Source organism: Lacerta agilis, chromosome 13 (genome assembly GCF_009819535.1).
Source record: "Lacerta agilis isolate rLacAgi1 chromosome 13, rLacAgi1.pri, whole genome shotgun sequence".
Taxonomy (NCBI): Eukaryota; Metazoa; Chordata; class Lepidosauria; order Squamata; family Lacertidae; genus Lacerta; species Lacerta agilis.
Window position 1 is genome coordinate 43,601,458 of NC_046324.1, and position 24,973 is coordinate 43,626,430.

At 48.3% G+C, this 24,973-nt stretch overlaps 1 protein-coding gene across 1 annotated transcript in view; it reads left to right on the forward strand.

Moving 5' to 3' along the window:
- The first annotated feature begins 387 nt into the window (after positions 1 to 387).
- LITAF (lipopolysaccharide induced TNF factor) overlaps positions 388 to 24,973 on the forward strand; it is a 38,870-nt gene continuing 14,284 nt past the window's right edge. Inside the window, 1 exon segment of the mRNA XM_033166492.1 lies at positions 388 to 766. Within this exon segment, the coding sequence (XP_033022383.1) occupies positions 388 to 766 (379 nt within the window).

The following is a 24,973-nucleotide window of genomic DNA, read 5'->3' on the forward strand; positions in this document are numbered from 1 at the left end:
TAAAAAAAACAAAACAGTTTTGAAAAGTATGTAGAATTTGCCATAAGCTCACCATCGCCATCTAGTGTCACCTTTGTATAATGCACTTAAAGCTTTATATTCCCAGCTGTACAGCTAGAAACAGAAGTGTAGATACCTCAAAAGCCAAAGCAAGTGTTTCCAGCACACAAATCATCGGGGGTCATGGGCTGATCTGCAGGTTGTCTTCTTAAAATTTAAGTCTCTTAAAAATTCCAGGGGCGCCAGCATCTCACTTTGCGCTCCTTTCCCTTGGCAAGTGCGGATGCTTGCTTGGGTATATATTCACCCGATCCACAGCGGGTCAGAATTCCGAGGCAACGCGCCCTGGTCCGAGGGGCGCGCCAGGCTGGCTCCAAAGTGAGCCCCATGGGATTTCGCCTCCACTGGGCCAGCAGACTGCGCGAGGACCCCGCCAGCCCCAATCCGAGAAAGAAGCCAGCTCTCCCCGGGCCTGACTCCCGAGTAGACAAGCTTTGCAAGACCCCACCCCGCCCTACACCGGCTGCCATCGTGCGCGAGGCAGCGGGCAGCCCATGCGCCCGCGCGGAGCCTAGCGAAGGGGAAGCCGTCGGGCGACCGGCTGCGCTTTTCCTTCTCCACCGAAGGGGCGGGCAGGGGGCGGTCTCAGCACCGGGTGTGGCTGGGCACCGCCCCCTCTCGAAGCCTCCCAAAACCTCCCGGCGCTTCCTCGACGGCCCAACAAGCCCAGCGGACACCGCAGAGCAGCTCCACCCAGCTAAGGCAGGTAAGTTCAGACGTGGCGGCCGCCAACGCAGCTTTGTGTCCCTTTCTCGCCACTCGATAACGAAACTGCGGGATCCTCCTGGGCTCGCTTTCTGCCAAGTTCTGTCCCTGGGGGTCCCGCGTAGGTTTAGGGCAGGTGGGTCGGAGCAGCCTCAGCGACAAAGCCCCCCTAGACGGGAGTGGCCGCAACAACCTGCGTCAGGGAGTCTTCTTCGCCGAACTTGCCTCAAGGCGCGTCGAGTAGTCCCAGGCTTGGGGGTGAGGGGGACGTGGGTGGGAGGCGGAGGAGAAGAGGCTTGCAGAAATGAAATTGACAGAGGGGGATGTTGGGGGGGGGGACACCGACACGGACTCTAAATGTGGAACACAAGACAAGTACACGCACCCGGACCAGAGCGGGGTTGGACTCCGCGTTTGGGTACTTCAATCGAAGCAGCATCCCCCGTCGGGTTTTTCAGAGCTGGGGCAGAGAAACTCGGTCCTTTCCTAGCTTTCTGCGGAGTGGGACCCACCTGGAAGTTTAAGGCCCCCTTTTGCCAAGCTGAGGAGGCCGCTGGGGGTTTTAGCCCAAAAGACACGGAGGGACCCAGTTTGGCAAAGGCAGCTCGAGGTGGTTTGTTTGTTTCCCAACTTAGGAGGGCGGTTGGGGGGCGACTTTGGGGGCTCCTCCCAAGCCCAGCAGTGGCAGATGGGGTCGTGTGTGTGTGTGTGTGTGTGTGTGTCTAGGCTGCTAGCCTCTCCTCCTCCATGCCTTCCAATTTTGCATCTGGTCATGGATGCCAGATGGCCAGGCGGTTTGCAAGTACGGTAGCTTCTGGGGGAAGCGAGGAGTTCATTAAGGGGAATAATGAGAGCCTGGCGGCCTCAACCTTGTAATGGCTGTGCTTTGAACAGGCTCTGGGATCTTCAGCGGGGTGCGGTGGGGAGTGAAACGAAGATTGGCAGGTGAACTCTTCTTCTTTTGGAAGACGCTCTGCTTTCCCTCCAACAACAAGGGGAAGGGGGAGATTGTGAAACTAAGCGCTGATGTACAATAGCTCTGGGGCTCTGCTGGATTTGGCAGCCCTTGCCCCGTGTGGCGTTGCAATACGTGGTGCAAAGAGTGCATTTGGCTTCTTCTCAAGGGGTGACTCTCCTCTTGGCTAATGCTCTTTATGTTTCTGAGCAAAGGAAGCTGCCTGTTTAGAAACCAAGGCTGCCCACGCACCACGTATTTAAAGCACACACACCCCCAAGAAAAGAACCATGGGAACTGTAGTTTGTTAAGGGTACTGGGAGTTGTAGTTCTAGGAGGGGTAAGCTGCAGTTCCCAGGATTTGGGGGCAGGGAGCTGCTTTAAATGTATGAAATGTACGCATTGACCCGTCTAATTGGACTGTTGATCCACCTGACTCCATACTGTCAGCTGACAGCGGCTCCCTGGTGTTTCAAGGCAATTCATGGGCAGAGTTAACCTGTGGAACTCCTTCCCACAGGAGGCAGTGATGGCCACCAACCTAGACGGCTTTAAAAAGAGACAAATTCGTGGAGGAGGTGGCTACTAGCCAGGATGCCTGACCCGCTGGGAGCCTGAGGGCCCCATTCCTGCATCTCTCCACCTAGCCCAGGGCGGGGCCTGGCAGGCTTCATAAGAACTGCTGCTGCCGTCCAACAAGGACCGGGGTATTTTGGGTGGAAGTTTTGTCGGGAGCTTTTGCTGTTATTGATATTAGCTGTGTGTTTTTTGTATCTTTATTTTTATGTGGAAATTGTCCAGTTTGGCTATGTAGTTTTTGATGTGTTTTATTTAATTCTTATGGCTGCTATGTTTGTAACTACGAAAATCTTTTCGTATTGTAAGCCGCCTTGAGCATTGTTTTAACTGTGGAAAGGCGGCTTACAAAGAAAATGACAAAGATGATGGTGCCTGTGCTCTACCTCCACCCTTGGAGGCAGAAATGCTTCTGAATCCCAGCTGTGGAAAACCACAAGAGGGGGGAAGAGTTGCTCTTGAACTCAGATCCTGCCTTGGGTTTCCCACGGGCATCTGGTTGGCCACTTCGAGAACAGGATGCTGGGCTAGATGAACCATTGGCCTGATCCAGCAGACTCTTTTTACATAGGTGTCCAGCGATCACACCTTGGACCTTCTGTGTCCTAACCTACCTACCGCATTTTTCGCTCCATAAGACGCACTTTTTTCCTCCTAAAAAGTAAGGGGAAATACCTGTGCGTCTTATGGAGCGAATGGTGGTCCCTGGAGCTGAATTGCCCAGGGGCCAAAAGAGGATCATGCTTTTTATTTTACAAAGAGAAAAGGGGGTGTTGAAAGGACCCCGCTCAGCCGCTGATCAGCAAGAGATCGGGAGAGAGATAAGAGTCCCCGGCTCCCTTTCAGCCCCGCCCCCTTGCCCAGGCCTCCATTGTTGAATGTGCTGCAGAGGGAGGTTGTCTGTTTCCCCAGCAACATGTGACTGGCTGATTAGATTATCTGTATGGAAACTGTAGAAAAGGCTCCCTTTCCTTTAGAAGCTGCAGAAATGTGAGTTGAACCCCATAAAAACGAGGCTTTTCCTCTTTGCTTTTCCCCCTTTGCAAAAGGAGCTTTGCTTTTCCCCCTTAGCAAAAAAGCTGCAAAACTTTTAGCTGATCCTCAAAAAAACAGGGCTTTTAGAGGAGGAAAACCAGAAAAATATTTTTTCCATTATTTCCTCCTCTAAAAACGAGGTGCGCCCTATGGTCTGGTGCACCCTATGGAGCGAAAAATATGGTATGTACTATGCTGTCTTAGAAACTCGGATATATAACCTGGGTGCCAAATGGCTCCTGAAACCAGGGTTACAGTCGCCAAAACTGAATGCCTAGGTGCTATTTTTGGGGCATTGCGACTTTTTGATTCCTGAAATCTGTTCTGATTGTGCAGATAAAACGGAACTTATAGAATTCTACAGGATGAGGAATTAGTGTATGAAAATAGTCCAGATCCAAGGATACCCAGGCATGCGCCTCCAGACGGCGGAGACGTCAGGCACCATCCTTTCACTCGGGCATCTCGACTTGGTTGCAAGCGGCCGATAGCCAGGGGCAAAATGTGCCTGGAAAATTTCGAACGCTCCTGCTATGGCCTTTAGCCCAAGGTTGAGCCTTATAAATTCCCATTGATGAGCAGAAGCTGGGCAACGAAGGGACCCATTTTCTTTAAGCAAAGCCTCCTCCCTGTTGTAATTGTTGGTGTCCCCCCCCCCAGTTTGTGGGCTGCTGGGAGGGTCCTTCTCCTTGGAGAACCAACCCCCAAATAAGTATGGGCAGAGGGAAGCTGAGTCATATGTAATTTCCGAAGGAGCCTTGTGCAACAGAAACCTTTTCTCTGCTGAGCTGCCTCTTGTAACCTCTTCCGAGCATTAGCGGTTGTGCTGCTGTGAATTATCCCAGTTCCGTCCACCCTGTTCTTGTAACCAAGGTAGGGAGCAGGTGCCTTGTGTTTCTGAAAGACAGTTTTGTCCAGCCCTGGGCTTGAGAAATGTCCAGATTCCGCGGGATCATCAGTTCAAGGGTGAAACAAAATCTGAATGCCTCTGGTTACCAAACAGGCTGAACAGCTTAGGACGGTGGCTCCCAAATGTTTTCATGCTGCCACCCCACCCCCCTCGGTTCCTGTAAACTCACCCCCAGTGCCCCCCTTACCCTATAAAAAGCAGTATTGAAATTAGAGTTTGCATGACCCATTAAGGAAGGTGATGTTATGGACTGGTTGGATGCGGAAGGAGGGTGGGAGGCAATAGCTGGGGAAAATCCCACCCCCCAAGGGAAGAAGGCTCAGAGCCCAGGGAGTGTTGGTGGGACAACAATATCACAAGAGGAAGAAGAGGAAGCCGACTTTGGGGGGGGGAGAGGAAGTTTTGGAAGCTGAAAGGGTAACAGGGCTTAGTGAGTAGGAGGAGGCTGTGGCACAGAGCAGAAGTCGAAGCTGGCGAGGAGGGAGGCCAAAAGGCTGAGAAGATGCAGGCTACTGAAGAAGCCATGGGGTGTCCCCCCCACCCCTGCTGTGGCCAGCTCTCCCAGTACTGTGGTACCTCTAGTTGCGGACTTAATCCGTTTCAGGGTGCCATTCACACCCCAAAAAGTCCGCAACTAGAGTGCCTCTTCTGTGCATGTGTTTTTGAGGCATGATTGAGTGCTTTTGCGCGTGCGCGAAGCGTGCAGATCGCTTCTGTGCATGCGCAGGTGGCGAACCCGGAAGTAAACACTTCCGGTTTTGCCGCGTTTGTAAGCTGAAAGTCCGTAACAAGAGCGGAGCACAACACGAGGTATGACTGTACCATCAGAGGTATGAAGAGGGAGAAGCAAAGACAGACATGCTAGCATAGTCTCAGATTGCTTGGGGGAAAACCCGGGAGAAGGAGGGGCTTTAGGGAGCAATGGGAAGGCAGAGACTGTCAGTCCTCACAACTGTTTCATTAGGCTGAGATTTACTGGGAAGAGTTGCCGTGCTTACTAGGCCTGAGCTGTTTTATTTCCTTGAATAAAGAATTAAGTTCACTGACATTTTGTGAGTTACCGTTCACCTGCTTCCGACACCCACCCTGACAGATAATAACACGAGTAAAAATAAATTTCACATTTATTCAAAATCCAAACTGTTTATTGTAATTAATTCAACGAAATTAATGAACTTGATCCGGTGACACCAGCTTTTCAGAGTCTGGTAGTCAGTTGCACATCCAGTGCCCCCACCACCACCCACTTGCCTCTTAGTCTGTCCCCCCACAAGTATTCCCGCTGCCCCCCCAAAGGGGTGGTACTACTCAGTTTGGAAACCACTGGCTTAGAAGAAGGAAGGAAGGACTTGATGGGGGCTCCATGCAAAATTGGGACGCCTCCACCAAAATTTGCAGCTTGGAAGACATTCCAGGGAGGAAAAATGAATTGGTTGGTAGTGAGTAGCAGTCATGAATGTTGTTTGTTCTAAATAACTTTTTTTAAAAAAGGACATTCAAATCTTCCTGTTGCATATTCAAGGATGTGGCAATTTTCTGTGTTGCAAAGCACAGAACAGTTTGAGAAAGCTGAGACGTCAGTACCCGGATTGTATTTGTCACCAAAGGATTGCTTCTCCGAATTTTATTTTTGAGTGGAACTTTTCCAGTACAGTGAGTGTGGACAGAACACAGCCTATGAAAAGCTACAACAATTAAAAATGCAGCCAATTTAGCTTGGATACTGTAGAGCACTGAACTGTGAAACCTTCAAGCTGTAATTATTTTCTTTAGCCGGTTAGCCAGATTCTATAATGCTCTTGGTGGAGGGGGGGGCGAGCAGGAGCTTGGGACTGAGATGTAAGGTTGGCATAGGGTAGGAACATAGGGTGCTGCTTGAAACTGAGTCATGCCATTGGCCCATCTATCTTAGTATTGTCCGCACTGACTGGCAGCAGCTGTGCAGAGATTTTGGCAGGGGCCTCTTCCAAGCCCTTCCCGGAGATGTCGGGGATTAAACCTAGGACTTTGTCATGGATGCTTGAGTTGAGATTCTTGCATTGCAGGGGGTTGGGCTAGATGACCCTTGGGGGTCCCTTCCAACTCTACAGTTTTATCGGAAACAGATGCTCTGCAGACCTACAGCTGGACACAACCTGCACTGGAGTCCTGTTCCTTTTCCTCCTTGGGCTTGTATTTTTGCTGCTGAGCTGAGATTGGCATAGCTAGCTAAAGGCAAGCTCTGTCTTGTGCCCAGCTTGGCCCCGAGTGGATCTGCTGTCATCTGAGACGCGGAGGCTATCCCAGCGCTTGTGCCAGTTCTGCGTTTGTTGATAGGCCTGCATTCATGCTGCTATGAAAGCTCCTTTTGTGTCTTGGGTTATTAATGCTGTGTTTTAAAAACAAGAATGATTCCCACCCCCACTTCCCAAAAATGAGCTTTCCCGGAAATGCAAGTGATGCTGAGCATGTTTGTGAGGGACGCAGTTAGGAGGGTATTGCCACTAATCAGTAGGGGCTGGGGTTCACATCCACACCCGTCATCCCTTTTGGGGCATCTCAGGCAGTGTTAGAAATTAGCCAGGCACCAGGTGCATTTGGTTTTTTTGTTTTTTAAAATATTTTTTTATTATTTTAATCTATAACATCTACATAGGCTAAAAAATAAATTCACATATATTCATCCATTCTGGCTATCATAGCCGTGACTTCCCTCAGACCTTCCAAATAGCTTTCAAATTTCTATCTTTTAAATCTATACCTCTTAAATCTATCATTGCTTAAAATATCATCTGTATATTAATCACTGTAAAATTCATAATTACAATAATATTTCTACATTTGTCTACAAAGCCTCTTGAAGTCCTATAAGTGTATTCAATTGAGTTATCGTTTGTCTCTCAAATAATTCGTAAATTTAGACCAGTCTTTGACGAATTTCTGGTCCCGCTGTTCTCGGATTCTTCCCGTCATTTTATCCAATTCTGCATATTCCATTAATTTCACTGTCCAGCACCAGGTGCATTTTGAGACTGGCGGGGGTCCAGTTGCGACCATGCGGGGATCTCTGAATGCCAGGTTGGCAATGGACATCTCCATTTGGCTGGCTCCTCCAGCTTTCTTAAGCAGGTGAACAGAAGAGCTTACAGCTTCCTTGACCGTCGGACCCACTATGGGTCTTGTCCGCTCAATCTGCTGGAGCCTCTCTTTGCTTGCAGGGGAAGTCCCTAACACCCTGAGGGTTTGAGACCCACCGGGACCCCTCACCTGGTTTAGCCAGCTAGTTGAAGCCATTCCCAGGGTGTGGCCGCTGACGGCTTCCGGGAACCACAGGTGAGAGCCGAGTGTAGTGTGGGGGCCACAGGTGGACAAACTACCCCAGAAGGAGCACGATGTGTCCCCCACCAGAGGTACTACCCCTCCCCTAACACCCCATAAGAACTTTAAAGGTAAAGGTAAAGGGACCCTTGACCATTAGGTGCAGTCGCGGGCGACTCTGGGGTTGCGGCACTCATCTTGCATTACTGGCCGAGGGAACCGGCGTACAGCTTCCGAGTCATGTGGCCAGCAGGACTAAGCCCCTTCTGGCAAACCAGAGCAGCGCACGGAAACGCCGTTTACCTTCCCGCCGGAGCGGTACCTGTTTATCTACTTGCGCTTTGACGTGCTTTCGAACTGCCAGGTTGGCAGGAGCTGGGACCAAACAACGGGAGCTCACCCATCGCGGGGATTCGAACCGCCGACCTTCTGATCAGCAAGCCCTAGGCTCTGTGGTTTAGACCACACTGATTTAGATGTCAAAAAAAGCAGCCTTTGCCAATGTGCTGGCTGGGGCTGATGAGAACTTTAGTCTTATTATTAGGGTTTTTCGAAAGCTGGAACTCACCGGAACTCAGTTCCGGCACCTCTCAGGTGGGTACCATTGCCATTATAAGAGAACAAGGGAAGTGTTCATGGTGAGTTCCGACACCTCTATTTTTTTTTAATAGAAAAATAGCTGCTATTATTAAATTTGCATACCGCCCTTCACCTAAAGATCACAGGGCGATTCACAACATAAAAATACAGAATGAGAACACAAAATACACAATAAAATAAAGCAAACCAATAACCCCCCCTCCCACAAACACATTTAAAAGGGCATAGGATGTCATCTCAAGCTCTGGTTATAGAGAGACATTTTTGCCTGGCACTTAAAGATCAAGGTCTCTAAGCAGCTCTGGGAGACGAACCTTTGCTCTCCTTTAACCTCCCCCTTCACAGCTGTCAAGGCTGGGGCAAAGCTGCATGGGTTAATGATCAATCGCCTTATCGATGGGGCAGATCCTGCACCTTGCTACTGGCCTGGGTGTGGCTCACCTGGGCCAAAGTTATCATATGACGCCCTCATGACTTTTGCTCATGACGAGGGCGAAGGAACAGCTCCGCGTCCGAAGAGTTTTCCCCGTCTCCCATCCAAGTCCTAACCAAGCCTGACCCTGCTTAGCTTCCGAGATCAGACGAGATCGGGCGTGTTCGATGAAACTGATTTGTAAAAACGTTACATGGGGGGGGGGATACGAGAGAGAGAGACATTGCACATGCTTTTGTAAATCAAGAAAATCTTTAAGAAGAAGAAGAAGAGGAGTTTGGATTTGATACCCCGCTTTTCACTACCCGAAGGAGTCTCAAAGCGGCTAACATTCTCCTTTCCCTTCCTAATCAAAATAATTTTTTAAAAAATTACTGCCAAATAAATAAATGTATCTCAGGGGTGGGAAATGTTTTTGGCCCAGCCGGGCAGATCTTTACCTTTCCCCCACTCACAGGCCAACTTTGACAGGGGGGATGAGTCACCTACCGGCAATTACCTGGTTGTCATGATGATGTCAGGTGACTGATAGGTGGGCGATCCCGCCCCACCTATTATAAGTTGATCCATGGGGTAGCTGGGGGTGGGTGGGGGAAGCAACACCAAGCAGGTTTGGACTCTGCTCACAAGCTGATGAAGGGAAGCTTCAGGCCTGGTCCCTGCAGTGATTTGTGTTTGCTGGCAGATTCCACACACGGAACATGCTGGCAGAACAGCGCCCAGCAGGATTAAACCCGCTCCATCGGCTGACATTGGCTGATGGGTGTGTTATCCCTTCCCCCAAGCGTTGAGCTGCTTCTTTCCAAGTCCTCATTTGAGCGAGTCTTTCAGAGATGAGTTGAGCACGGGGGGGGGGCTTTTTAGTGGTGGCTCCTCATTTCTCGCTTGGTGTCGAATTCTCTTCCAATACCGTACAAAGTCCCTCTCCTCCTCCTCCGATACTTAAGGTGTTTATATAATCGGTGTTTCTAAGTGGCCTACATGCCAATAAACCGTGCTGGGAACGAAGCAATTAAAAACATCTCCATAAAACCCAACGGAAGCCTGAACGCTGCCTTTAAAATGCCTGGAGGAAGGTCCATCAGGGAGGGGGCTTGTCTAATCTCAGTTGGGAGGAAAATCTTTTACTTACAAACTGCACCTTTTGCCTTATTCTTCTAGGCCTGTTGACACTTGGGCTGTTTCAGTCTGGTTCTGTACTGTAATTGTATTTGTAGTTAATTGTAGTTAATTGGAGAGCCAGTGTGGTGTAGTGGTTAAGAGCGGTAGACTCGTAATCTGGTGAACCGGGTTCGCGTTCCCGCTCTTCCACATGCAGCTGCTGGGTGACCTTGGGCTAGTCACACTTCTCTGAAGTCTCTCAGCCCCACTCACCTCACATAGTGTTTGTTGTGGGGGACAAAGGGAAAGGAGAATATTAGCTGCTTTGAGACTCCTTCGGGTAGTGAAAAGCGGGGTATCAAATCCAAACTAATTGTAACATTTCTCATTTTTCTATGTTAAACAGAAGGGCAGGATATCTAAATACAATTACTGTATTCAGGAAGCTGCCTTTGCCACGTCAGACACTTTATCCATTTATCTCAGCTCTTTCTACGTTGACTTGCTGGCGGCTCTCCAGGGGTTTAGATAAGGGCGTCTCTGAGCCCCACCTCATGATTCCTGTGGGAATTGAACCCGGGACCTTATGGGCACAGGGCGGTTGCTCTGCCCGTGAGCTACAGGCTATTCCCTTGTGTTTTCACTCCTGCGTTTGCTAGGGTTTGAAGGATTGGATTTTAAAATCTATTACATTTTAACAGATTTGTGAGATCCCAGATTGATTAAGGTCATAGCTGTCAAGTTTCGGATTTGAAAATAAGGGATCAGCAGTCTCCCCTATCCCGGGGACAGTCACATGTCAGTGGTGGGCGGAGCCAGAAGCAAAAGTGGGTGGAGCAGCAATGTAAACTCCAAGCGGCCTAGGGCTTGGAGCAAATAGGAGGGCAGCCAGCAAAGAGGAGGGCAGCCATGTGCTCTGTGCGATGGAGCCCCATCGTCTTCTTGTCTGATCCCATCAAAACAGGACAGGAAGCAGCAGCTGCTCAAAGGCAGCCAGGCTCCGCCCACCAGCTAACCCTATTGGCCGGCTGAGGGGCTCGGCGGCAGCGGATAGGGGCTGATGCAGGGGGAGGAATACACCCCCCTGTAAGCACGGGAAACGGCTCCCACTTGCTTTGAGGGCTGAGGCTTTTCTCTCCAAGTAGGCGAGGTCTTCCCACCCAGTCCCTGGCCAGCAGGGGAGGAGCTGCTTCCATTAAAAACAGGAAATTTAAGGGAAATAAAAAATAAGGGAGAGCAGCGGGAAACTGCTTAAAATAAGGGAGAATCCCGGGGAAAACGGGATACTTGACAGCAATGATTAAGGTACCTCTTAATTAAGCGATACAACAAATGATAACTTCGTTTGGAACCATGGTTTTAAAAAAAGGATGGTTGCTTCTTCCATGTGAGCTGCTTTCCTGTTGAGGTCCTTGGTGAAGTCTGTTTGGCAGGATGGAGAAGAGGCGCCTCTGCTTTGGACACCCGTCTAGCCCCCAGAGTACCATTTTCCTATGTTATTGTCTGCTTATGAACCACAGAATCATCCAGTTGGAAGGGACCCCCAGGATCATCTAGCCCAGCCCCCTGCAACACAGGAATATTTTGGCCCAAGGCGTGGCTCAAACCCAGGACTCTGCGATTTGGAGTCCTGTGCTCTCCCCAAGCTGAGCTATTCCAGCTGGCTCTCCTTTATGTCCCACCTTTCCTCCTCGCTCCAATAAGAAATGGTGGTAGTCACCAACTTGGATAGCTTCAAAAGAGGATTGGGCAGTTTCATGGAGGAGAAAACGATTGATGGCTGCTACCCAGGATGGCTAAGCTCTGCCTCCACAGCTGAAGGCATCAATACCTCTGAATACCAATTGCAGGAAACCGCAGAAGGGGAGAGAGCTCTGGTGCTTGGGTCCTGCTGCTGGGCTTTCCATTGAGGCATCTGATTGGCCGCATCAAGAAGAGGATGCTGAAGTTCTAAAGTAGACATTGGACAGATCCAACAGGCTGCTCTTATGTTCTTTTTTGTTGTTGTCTAAAATACATTTTATTAATACAGTGGTCCCTCGACTTACGAATTTAATCCGTTCCGAAAACACATTCGTAGGTTGAAAAGTTCGCAAGTCGAAAAATTCAGATGTCGAGTATTTCGTAAGTCAAGGGACCACTGTATATAAAACACATACATTTACATTTACACAATACACATACACAACACACTACCTTATTTTCATGACATAAAACATACCTGTTGTTGTTGTTCAGTCGTGTCCGACTCTTCGTGACCTCATAGACCAGAGCACACCAGGCAATCCTCCACTGACTCCCGCAGTTTGGCCAAACTCATACCAGTCGCTTCGAGAACACTGTCCAACCATCTCATCCTCTGTAGGATACCTACATACCTAGCTATACTATACCTAGGGACGCGGGTGGCGCTGTGGGTTAAACCACAGAGCTTAGGGCTTGCTGATCAGAAGGTCTGCGGTTTGAATCCCCACCACGGGGGTGAGCTCCCGTTGCTCGGTCCCAGCTCCTGCCAACCTAGCAGTTCGAAAGCACGTCAAAGTGCAAGTAGATAAATAGGTACCACTCCGGCGGGCAGGTAAACGGCGTTTCCGTGCGCTGCTCTGGTTCACCAGAAGTGGCTTAGTCATGCTGCTCACATGACCCAGAAGCTGTACGCCAGCTCCCTCGGCCTGAAAGTGAGATGAGCGCCGCAACCCCAGAGTCGGACACGACTGGACCTAATGGTCAGGGGTCCCTTTACCTATACTATACCTATCAGCATACCTACACAGCTACTCCACACGGGCACCCACCAAGAGACTTGACTGCCAGCCGTTCTTGTTACGCTACTTTATTTTTCCAACTAGCTTAAACGCATTCCATTATTTGTTTAGTCTCTTCTTCTGTCTTGACTTTACTCTCCTTTCACTCTGATCATTTTCTGGATTCACTCAATATCTGTCAGAAGTTCTACTTTTTCCCCACATAAATTTCAATGTATTCCTTAAAGATAGCCCACTCCTTATTCACTTTTTGTACCGTATCTCCTCTTATCCTCCCTGTTAGTTCAGCAATATGGAAGCAATATTTCCATCATTTTAGATAGCCAGTCTGTTTTAGTTGGGACGCTGCTGCTTTTCCGATTTTTGGCAGTCAATAATCTTCCCGCTGTAGTCGCATACATAAATATTGGTCTGACCATTCTTTTTATTTCCTCTGACATGATGTTCTTAAGTTAGTGAGGACAGGTGTAGGGACTTTCCACCCTAAGCAGGCAGATGGAGCAACAGAAACTGCAAGTTGCAATGTGTGAACTGTACAGAAAATAGATTTCGCCCTTGCAGTTACTGTGTGTGTGTGTGGTGGTGGTGATGGGGGTGATCGGCTTCTGCCTGAATGAAATGATTGTCTTGGTGAAAGCCTGATTTGGAGGAGCAAAAACGAAACCCACGATTTTCACTTTGTGGAACAGGTGGCGAGGAGAGGCTGGGGCAGTTTTTTTTTTATTTCTGGGGTGGGTGGGTTGCTCATTTTGACTTTGGTTTGTGTCCTGTTTCTTTGGCCCGTTCTTTAAAACTTCGCTTCGGGGAATTCCAGCTTCCTTCTCGAATCTTCTACCTTGTAACTTACTGGGAGAAGTGATTCTTTTACGGCTTCTTGATAAATTGCTTCAGAGAGGCAAGAGCCAGCGGAGGTGTCTGACCATTTGCCCTGTTGGGTTCCTGTCAATCGTACTGTAGTTGTATTTGCATGCCAAATGGATTGCATCCTTGAAGCATCCGGCAATATCTTGTTGCCAGTTCGCTCTCTGTTTTCCTTGTTGGGACACGCTGCCTCTGGGAGGCTCCTTTAGCTATGTGGGAACCTGGAAACAATTGTGCCTGGCTCTGGATTGATCTCCAGCAGAAATGTTTCTCCTTTTAAGATAACCATGCAAATGCCCACCACTTTTCATCTGAAGAAGTGTGCATACACACGAAAGCAAATACCAAGAACAAACTTAGCTGGTCTCTAAGGTGCTACTGGAAAGAATTTTTTATTTTGTTTTCACTTTATGAATGACACTTTTCTCTTCGGCTTCCTTCTTGTTCTGTACCGCATTGATAACCAAACTGCATTCCGTGCATCCAGGTGTGGCCTGTGACACCCTTTCACCTGAGCCACACCTGCCTGCCCAACACCTGACGTCATAGTCGATGCCAGGCTGAAAACCTGGCTCAGCCAAAGGAAGGTGTGGATCGGCCAAGACAGCAAAATCCTACGCCAAGTGCTTTCTTGCAAAGAAACGTCGCCTGATGTCATCGTGATTTCAGGTGACTGACAGCTCTGTTCGCTTGTCAGATTTGAACCACAAGCTGAGGGGAGGGCAGTAACCAGTCTGGCTCGATCCTGTTCCCCACCCCTGCACAAGAATTTTCACAAGGCTGTCTTGGTGTGAGCTCTGTTCTCATGCTTTGCAAAGTTTGACGAAGGTGCGACAAACCACACCTTTCTGCCACTTCTCCTTCCTCTTTGGGTCTGAGTCATGGCCGCTATTGCTGATACTTGTAGTTAGCACTTCCTGGTTCAGGGACTTTTGGTGAAATAGGACTGCTTTTTGTTGGGGACTGCAGGAGGGAGAGAAGGAGAGAGTCAAACACAGAGATGCCCTTAGATGCTTTTTTGACATTACAAAAAAAAACCCAGGAACTAATTGAAGTGTAGGTTGGTTCCTATGCGGCAAGACACAGCGATAACAGCAAGAACCTTTATTGAACTACATAACTGGAAAATGGGCAAAGCAACTGCTTATATACATTCCTGGAAGCCTGGGCCACTCCCACTCCCACCGTGATTGGCTGTCTGAACTTCCAAGCTGCGAATCACGACTCAGAGTTCAAGGGCCAATGGCAGAGGCCCAAATCCTGAAATGTTCTGTGATTGGGCATCATGTATTGAATCGGAACACATGAGCTCAGAATTCTTAGTCCAGACTGAAGCTCAGGCAAACACAGATCACTGAATATATAACACCTAAAGTACATATGGCGTCTCCATTTTCAGTTCATAGTCTTTTCCACTGGTACCATGATGTATGGGAGACCATCATACTAGAAAAGTTAACCAAGAAACTTAAACTAGCTCAGGGGCAAGCAAAAGAGAATCCCTTCGCCCCAGTGTGGCTCCCCTTTATCACATACAGGACAACAAGACCCTATACCCCCCCCAACAGCATACGAACCAATATAGCTAATCTGACCCAAAACCCCCACCCCCCTTACATACAAACAAACCATACTGCAACCAAACGAATGCAACCGACCAAGATCTGGACCCTCCAATCTCTCGTAAGGCCAATAAAAATAAATATGATCTATAGATAGAGGACCTGCCCATGTAATGCTGACACAAAACCCTACACAAACACTCTGCAATAGAACGAAAGAACATTACCCCCACCTCTCTCCCTCTCCCCTCTCTTCCCCCCCCCCAACCGCATGTCCACTATGACAATAGTGTCTCCTACCCAATGTGATTGCATTCCCACAACTCTAGTTTGGCCCTTACTCTTGTATGAACTTGAGGGTTGGCTGCAATTGCTGCTGGGTGTTGTTTGGCCTGCGCATGCATGAGGATCCTGCAACAGCCTTTGCAGGTGTTTTGGACTACAACTCCCATCAGGCTGGTGGGATTTGTCATCCGAAATGTCTGGCGTGCACCATGTTGGCATAGGCTATTCCACAGCCTTTGCTCGTCCGTTGCAAGTCGATCGAAGGTGTGTTTCATTCCGGTTCAGCTGCAGCATGGAATTCCCTCTCCTCTCGATTGCCGGAAATGTCGTTCAGCCACTGCACTGGGCTTCTGACACTTCCGTGAGAGCTAGCAACTTAATGAAAGGTGAAGTATTCAGGAAACTGGGTGCTCCAGAATTGCATCATACACTGCCAGCCTTGTCTTAAGAGTTCTGCACTTATTTCCTTGGAAGGACAGTTTCATGCTAATAAAAATCTCAGAAACATGACTGTAGGAAACTTGCCTTCTCAAATGTTCCATGAGGTCTGGTTGGTTTAAATTGCAGAATGTGACATCACCAGAAAGCTGTAAAGGTAGGTCAAGTTGTGCAAAACTGCCCTGGGCTAGGCTAGCTTTTCATTTACTTCTTTTTTATTGCAAATTTATTGAGGAAAGAAAGAAAGAAAGACAAACAAAATATCAGAGTACAATAAATCTGCATCCATCTTAATTTACACGTACAGATTAACTTCCGCCATCCAAATCAGTATTTTGGAAACTTGTAAAATCCATTTTCCTTGCCCTGCCCTTAGTCTCCATACTTTTGTCTAGTCTTGACAGGCAGTGGGTTCTGTTGGGGGGGGGGAATCTTTGCAACATGATCTGGGGGCCCACATATCTATATTTATAATCAGGATAGGGTGTATAAAGTACTCCAGATCAGCAAAATGCTTCCAACCATTTCAGCCTGATACAATCTCACACTTGATACAGCTTGCCTGTAAAATATAAGAAGGGGGGGGATAAACAAAACAGAAATAAAAGTATTTACATATAAATTAGCCTAACAGCTTTATGGAAAAATAGGTAGAGTGGTACCTGCGGTTGTGAACAGGATCCGTTCTGGAGGCCCGTTCGCAGGTGTGCGGCGTGATTAGGCGCTTCTGCGCATGCGCGAGCGGCGAAACCCGTAAGTTACCCTTTCCGGTATTTCTGGGTCGCCGCAGGACGCAATCTGAAAAAACGTAACATGAAGCAAACGTAACATGAGGTATGACTGTATTCTTTTTTGTAATGTTTTTGGGACAATAATATGATAATGTCCAACTTTATGCTAGGGGACGCAGGTGGCGCTGTGGTCTAAACCACAGAGCCTAGGGCTTGCTGATCAGAAGGTCGGCGGTTTGAATCCCCGCAATGGGGTGAGCTCCCGTTGCTCGGTCCCAGCTCCTGCTCACCTAGCAGTTCAAAAGCACGTCAAAGTGCAAGTAGATAAATAGGTACCACTCCAGCGGGAAGGTCAACGGCATTTCCGTGTGCTGCTCTGGTTTGCCAGAAGCGGCTCAGTCATGCCGGCCACATGACCCGGAAGCTGTACTCCCTCGGGCAGTAACGCGAGATGAGCACCGCAACCCCAGAGTCGGACACGACTGGACCTAATGGTCAGGGGTCCCGCTACCTTTACCTTTTAACTTTATGCTGCTTTCAACCTGCTGTAACAGTATTTCTTTAGGCTCGTTATCTTTGGTTTATTTTGTTTAATAGTAATAATAAAAATAAAAATAACCCACAATATATGGATTCAAAAAAGAAATAAGGGCCTTTTCTGCAGTGCCCCCCCCCCATCTGTGGAAAGCTCTCCCCAGCAAGGTTCACCTGTTGCCTTCATTATACATCTTTAGGTGCCAGGCAAAAACGTTCCTCTTCAACCAGGCCTTTGGCTGATTGACCCCCCCCTCCATGCCCCTTTAAATGTATTGTGAGAAGGGGTGTTACTGTTTTGCTTTGTTTTTGTTATAACAATTTATTTTGTGCTCCTGTCCTGTATTTTTGTTTTGTGAACCACCCCGAGATTGTTGGATGAAGGGCGATACATAAATTTAATATATTAAAATTTTAAAAAATGGAAATAATTCCCCACGTTTTCAAAAGCAGCACACTCAAGACCAGTTGCTTAAACTGTGAGCCCGCCTAAGTACAAGTATACATTCAAAGCAACATAATTAACAGGAAACTTGAAACATTAGCTTAAAAATGTTAAAATTAAACATTGCAAAGCAGGTCAAATACAGAATGCACATTCAACGCAGCAAAGTTCACCGAAAGATGGTCTCAGAAATTTTAAAAGAAAACATTAATAAAGGAAGTCAAATAAAAAAATGCACATTTAAAACAGCACAATGAGAGAGTAAATATTATCATAAGCATAGAGCATATCTGCTGCTGCCCAGGATGGTTCATGGTGAGTTGCCGCTGTGGAATCTCAGGCCTGGTGACCTGGGTCTGCACTAAATGTCAGCAGAGATGGTCTCTGGCTTCAGCTTTTGTAGCTGGAGTCAGTCCAGGCCCCGCCCTCCCAGGCCAGGTAGAAAAAGACCTGCAAGGAAGGGAGCAGGTCCCCCAGGACTCACAGCCAAGATGGTTTTAGTATCTAAGCAGCTACAACTCCCATCGCTCCTCTCCAGCATGGCCAGCAGTGAGGGATGATGGGAGTTGTAGTTTGAGAATATTTGGGAACCCAAGATTGAGAAATCGGGTCCTCACTCACAGAGGTGTGACCTGGCAACCAGACCCGTGTTGTGGGTGGGGATCATTTGGATAGCCACAACCCCCTATTGGTGGGTCCCTCGATGCCGGGAGCAATCTGGCCAATGGGACGCCAGGAAAGGGCATCGAGGGACCTATTTAAGCCCATGCAAGGGTACCTGAGCTTCCTCTTTGGGCCAGTGCATTGGAACACCCACCCACCTCTCCCTATATTTAAGACTTGCGCTTGACCTTGCTATGCCGCCGTGTGTCACCTGTTGAGGCAGGGGCACGGCAGGAATTTTCCCCATTTGGCTGATTGGCTGTTGCCACTTGGGTTTCGCCTGCTGCGTAGCAAATCGTCACAACTTGTAAGGTTGTGAATAGGCTCTGGTTCATGTGATAGGGGTGGCAGAGTAGTCTGGCCACTCCTATGTGAAGGGTGTTCCGATAAAGGAATCCTAGGGACTCACTGGTTTGGCAAACCCTGAAAGGGGTTGTGCCCGAGTCCAGGGGACAAATGTAATGAATCAGATGTAGGTTAGGGGCTGTTCAGAGACCCACGGTGTTTTAGGAGTTAATGGGCTCCCCAGTTTGAGTGGCAGATACCCTTTGGAAGGCAGGACATTCCGCTATTTAAAAGGAGGGAGCAGCCTTTAGAGAGGGGTGTGAGTGTGAGGGAGAGTGGTGACTGAAGAAGGAGGGTGTGGGGCCAGGTTAGGTTTAGGTTAGGTTAGGATTGTTGAAGATACAGTGTATGTGTTACTGAAAGGAAGAATCTACACTGTTAAGAAACTAAGCTTATGAACCAATACTGAAACCGTTATGCTCTGTAATAAATAAAGATCTCTTGTTGTTGAGCCAAGAAAATATTGTCGTTCTTTTGGTCCAGCAAGTTATATAAGCTCTTGAGGAGGGGAACTCAGGGAAAGGACAAAACTAACCTGAAAGGTGATAGTTTGTGTCTTGGAGTTCCCTCAGGAGGGGCTAGCGGGCAGAAACCCTGGTATTGCCACAGAGTTGCTAAGAGGGCTTAGCCAACTGATATAGTGAGGGGATCTAATAAAGAGAGGCCCCAAACTGTAGGCAAAGGAGAGGTTAACCCCTGAAGCCCAGAGCAGAGGATATAACAGGCCACGGCCGCTGGACAGGAAAACTCCCGTTACTAAGAAATTCCCAGAGTATTAATCAAAGGGAAGGGCAATAACAGACGGACCTCAGAGGGACAGGTGGGGTGCATTGTAATTTGACCCAGAACGCCTGATTAAAAATTCACTTAGTAACAAGGGGAGAGTCTGAAGTGGAGGTCCGTCACAACATCAGGGTGGCTGACTGGCATCCTTGGCTATCCTACGATAGAGCCCTGGGTCAGTGCTACCTGCAAGGGTGCAGGGAGCTAGTCAAACCAGAGCCTATGCAACCACTCACTTGATTGTAATCAATAAAGTTGTGGCCTAAATTCTGCCAAAAACCAAACCAAATATCTGAGTCATGTGTGAATTTATTTCTAGGGAATGGTTAAAAGGTCCAAACACGCAAAGGCTGGCCTACGCCGACTTGGCAGCTGGTCTCCAGAGTTCCAGGCACAAGAGCTTCCCAACTCTTCCTGGAAACGCTGGAGATGGAAGCAGCGACCTTTTCGTCTGTAGATGCCTGCCTTTCACAAGGCAGATGCTTCCCACGATTCCTCTCTCTGTGCGGCACCCGCATTTTGCACCCCGTGACCCATCCTTTGGGGCTCGAGGCTGTACTCGAACTCCAGAGCAGTCAGAGAGTGCTTTTGACGAATCACGCACATTGCTTAGATGGCACGATGCTGGCTGCGATTAGCAGAATGAACCTTTGTCCCTTAAATCAATTAAACTGCCTTCCCTGAGCTCAGGACAGTCGCTAGACAGAGGCATAGCAGCTCGGCTTTGAGGAGACCCTTAAGTTAAGTGCTTGAAGGCTTCTAACAACTTGACTCCTGCAGCAATTGCCTTGCCAATAACCAGGCAGCATCTAGGACAGATGTGCATAGTACAGAATCATGGAATTGTAGAGTTTGGATGTCACCATGGGTCATGTGGTCCAACCCCCTGTTTAGGGAAGTTTATAATGTTTGATGTTTTATCGTGTTTTTAATATTCTGTTGGGAGCTTCCCAGAGTGGCTGGGGAAACCCAGCCAGATGGGCAGGGTATTATTATTATTATTAATCATTATTATTATGCAGGAATAATATGATTGCCTGGCCTTGCTTTGCTTGAGCATAAAACTCTATGGGTTTTTGGCTACCTGAGAGAAATGGCATTTCTTTCTCCAGGAACTCTTTCCTATGCACTTCTCCTCTCTATCAATTTGCTGCTAAGGAGGTACCATCATCTTCAACACATTGAACCCCAGCTTTGCCAGACAAGGCAAGTTAGCTGCGATTCCTGCATTGCTGGGGGTTGGACTAGATGACCATTGGGAGCCCTTCAAACCCTATGATTCTAAGTACAGTATTCAAATTCCTTCCTCCTCCTCCTCCTCTTCTTCTTCATCTTCCTCATCCTCCTCTTTCTTTCTTTCTTTCTCTCTGCCCTTGCAAAGCTCTCCTAACCCTCTCCTCCATTCTCAGCATGATCAAGAGGCCCCTCTTTCTTTCTTCTGCTTGCCATGTCCATTTCTTCGCCCCTGGGGGGTTTTCACCCCAGAATCTAAGATCACTTCCCTTTTCTTCAATACCCACAGCAAAAAAAATAAAATGGGTTGTTGATAGATGTTTATTCGGCATTTGCGCCCATCATACAATACAATCATACAATACAAAACAAGCAGTCAATCAAAAATCAGATAAAATCAAATAAAACGACAACCCAATACAGGCCGCGGATATAATAACACAACTCACAGGGACCAATATTATCACTTCGATAAAACATATCTAAAAAAGAATTAAGGTTAAAATTTAGGCACCCAAAACTAAAACCAATGTCTAATTCTATTTTTGAAAAACATATCTAATAATCAGTAATCGGCTGACATCCCATTTTGTCTCTTGTGCAAGATGGCGGCTGTTAGGAATCTAGCAACCTGTAGAGTTATATAAGGGTCCACATCTTGGAGAACCCAAGCAAGACGTTGGTCAGCTGGCTTATCAGCAATGGACTGAACTATCGGATTTAATATACTGGCACGTATCGATCTGTACATAGGGCAATTGAACATTACATGCTGTAGAGATTCAGTTGATTTGTTTTCACAGGCACACCTAGGAGAAACTTGGCCCTTAGTAAATCTATGACTCATCACGTTCGATGGAAAAACATTAAACCTAGCTCTAATGAAGGCATAACGATGTGAAGCAACCGTGAGTGATGTTAAATAAGATGGAACTCTGTAGATAGGGGTAATGCCGATATTTAACGGCGAACAAACTCCCCCACCAGTTAAGAGATTTTGATATAGCTCCACATCATCCAGAATTTGGTTTATACACCTTTTTGATTCAGTAAGATCCAATTTGAGTAATTCAGAAGGTGAGATCTCATAGGTCAGCAATTTGGCATGGATTTTTCCAGCCCACAGATTTGTGAAATCATCCCGCCACATGCACTGAATAAGATAGTGGTTCGGGAGTTTATGCCAAATGGTTAGCCAGTAAATCAAAACTCGCCTCCACAAAACTGACTCCACTGAGGGGATCTTCATTTCTAGGCGAATGGCTGCATTACTTACGCATGATGGTAATTTTAAGAGTCGACGTAAGAATTGGCTTTGAAGCGACTCTAAAGGTGCGAGATTTGCAAAAGCGGCCCATAATGGGGCAGCGTAGGCCATTGTGGCCGTCACTTTAATGCTGTACACTTTCAAAGCTGCAGGGATGTATAAGGCCCCCTCAGAAAAGAAAAAACGGAGGAGAGAGTGGGTGAGTGAGGGCTTTTGTCTTATTATATAAGAATTCAACTTGTGATTTCCACCCCATATTATACTGAAAATAAATTCCTAAATACTTGAATTTATACACTTGTTCAATTTTCCTACCCTCCAGTTTCCATGAATAGAGTTTCCGACTCCTTGAAAATATCAATACTTTGGACTTGGAGTGGTTAATAGACAAGTGGTTTGTATGGCAGTAGGTCACAAGAATCTTAAGTGCCCTCCTTAAACCCACCCTAGAGTAGGAGAGTAACACCGCATCATCTGCGTAGAGAAGTAGTGGGCAACGATAATCTGCTATGCGCGGAGTGTGAATGAATTTGTGTGAGTCAGCTAGAGGCTTCCTCATGTCACTGATAAATAAGTTAAAAAGAAATGGCGCTAAAATGCAACCCTGGCGTACTCCCCTATTTATTGGCACAAGGTTAGTTAGATCGCCGGCAGGTGTTAGTCTCACCCTGGCCACGGACCCATCATGAAGTTGGGAAATAAGCCACAAAAGTCTTCTGTCAATTCCCCAACGGGCAGGTTTATCCCATAGTATTTTTCTCGGGATACTGTCGAACGCCGCCTTCAGATCTATGAAAGCAGCGTTGTTTTTTTGACGGCCACCAGGATTCTCGCTGGTGATCTGTTGGCTCCCCACCCCCTTGCATTGCAGAGGGTTGGACTAAATGCCCCCTGGGTTCCCTTCCAACTCCACATATCTACGATTCTTCCCATAGTGGATGGTTTGAGAGAGTGTGGGAAATCGCATTGTCAGAGCATGTGACTCACCACCGCAGAGCTGGCGGAGGTTTGAACAAGATGGTTTTGATACAGCATGGTTTCCATTTATGACTTTTATAACCACCAGCAGTGTATTATACAAACCTCACTCATCTCTATGGAGGGGGTGCAACTCACCTCCTCTTGCCAGGCTTACACATGTTTCAGATTGTCCCCTTCCCCAACCAATTGGTTTAAAAAATAATAATAATCATTTATGGCTCTTGATCTGACTCACTCTGACCTGTTGCTCCAAGAATTATTTCCTAACTAGCTTTTTTGCTTTTTAAAATTCTCCTGACCCCAAGAGTATTCTGGAAGCTCCTGTTTTCATTCTTCCCTGTCCCTTTAGAGCAGGGGTCAGCAACCTTTTTCACCCGTGGACCGGTCCACTTTCCCTCAGACCATGTGGTAGGCCGGACTATTTTTTTTGGGGGGGGGGGGAAATGAACTAATTCCTATGCCCCACAAATAACCCGGAGATGCATTTTACATAAAAGAACACATTCTACTCATGTAAAAACACCAGGCAGGCCCCACAAATAACCCAGAGATGCATTTTAAATAAAAGAACACATTCTACCAGAGCCGTCTCATCCATAGAAGCCGGTGGCGCGGTGCGCCAGGGCGCTGGGCGCCCCAGGGGCGCCCCCGCGAGCCCGCCGGCATACCGGGCTCCTCCTCCCCAACCCGCCCCCGCCCCCGCCCCCACGGGCAGGCGGGCACTCGCGCGCCGGCGGGCGGGCTGTAAGCCGCCCGCCCTCGCCTCCCAGAGCCCCAGCTGGAGCGGCGCGGGGCTTTGCGCGACCTTCCAGCACTCCAGCTGGGGCTCTGGGAGGCGAGGGCGGCCGGCTCGCGCTCCCGCGCGCAGCCGGCCGCCCGGCCAATGCAGCGCGAGCTGCCCAGCAGCGCCGCGCCGTCCAGCTGCGCGGGAGCGCGAGCCGGCCGCCCTCGCCTCCCATCCCGGAAGCGCTGGAAGGGCGCGCAGAGCCCCGCGCCGCTCCAGCGCCACGCCCCTCACCCCCCGCTTGCCCACCCCCCTCCCAAGGGGCGGCAAGCGCGGGAGGGAGGCGGCGGAGAGGCGGCATGGCGGGGGCGCCGGAGGGATAGCCGCGCCAGGGCGGCAGATCCCCTTAAGACGGCTCTGCATTCTACTCATGTAAAAACAGCACGGTGGCTATTTTAAGTGAGGGCACTGGGGACCTTAAAGAGCATTCTCCCCCCCCCCAAATTACGCACCCCAGCGACACAATCCCCTCAGAGTCGGTCTTATTCAGTGCGACCTCTCAGACATGCCTCATGCTCCTTTTTTTGCGCATGCGAAGCTGCGACGGCCATTTTAGGTGAGGGCACTGGGGACCACCCCCAGCCCCACCCCCAACAACAAAAGCAAGTTCGCCTGCGTCACGTTTCCACTGTGTCAGAAAGTCCTCAGGTGCTTACAGGTGGCAGTTATAAAATGGTTTGTGTCAGAAAGTCCTTAGGTGCTTACAAATGGCAGTTATAAAATGATGGACAGGGCATTGTTGCTCTGGCCAGGTCTGATGATGTTGATGGGCGATCTGCCTTTCTATTGGATGCTGTTGGAGTCTTCATTCCTTTTGCTGGTGAGGTATAATAGGCACGCCACTTTTTTGCCTTTATTCTATATTTTAGGCATGGCAGGTGTGGTTTTTTTGAATTTTTATGTGGCCAGATCCTTCCTTGATGGTCAAGTTACGCTTTGTCCTAATTTGATGCTGTTTGGTGCGGTGGTTACAGAGAACATCGGTGTCCGTCGCGCACACAATGGGAACACACATATATATATATAGATAGAGTCGTAACTTAGTTTTCGAACAGCTTAGTTCTGGAACATTTTGGCTCCCGAACGCCGGAAACCCAGAATTGACTGTTCCGGTTTGTGAACTGTTTTTGGAAGACGAACGTCCGATGGGGCTTCCAATCAGAAACCACACTTTGGTTCCAGAACGTTTTGGAAGTCGAAAGGACTTCCGGAACGGATTCCATTAGACTTCCAAGCTACAACTGTACTGAAGATGTTGCTTGGTCACAGTTATAGTTAACACTTTTCTTTTTTATCGAGCTATACATCTTACCGACTTTTTGCACCTGCATTTTCAAAAAACCTGTAAACATATCTTTAAAACAATAATTGTATAAAGTAGTGGGTGGAAATAGCAGACGACACAGTGATTCTCCAAGCAGCTCTCTTGATTCTCAGGCTGGAACAGAACTCAACTGAAGGGCTGAGCCAGCCGGTTTATATAGTACTCAGTAACATGCAACAGTAACAACTCTCTCTAGCTACCCAATCCGTGTACGGCACTCTCAGTCCTTCATTTGCATGTGGTGGACCTGAGTGAGAACTGCAGCCACGGTTGGCAGAGGGAAACTATATACACAACACC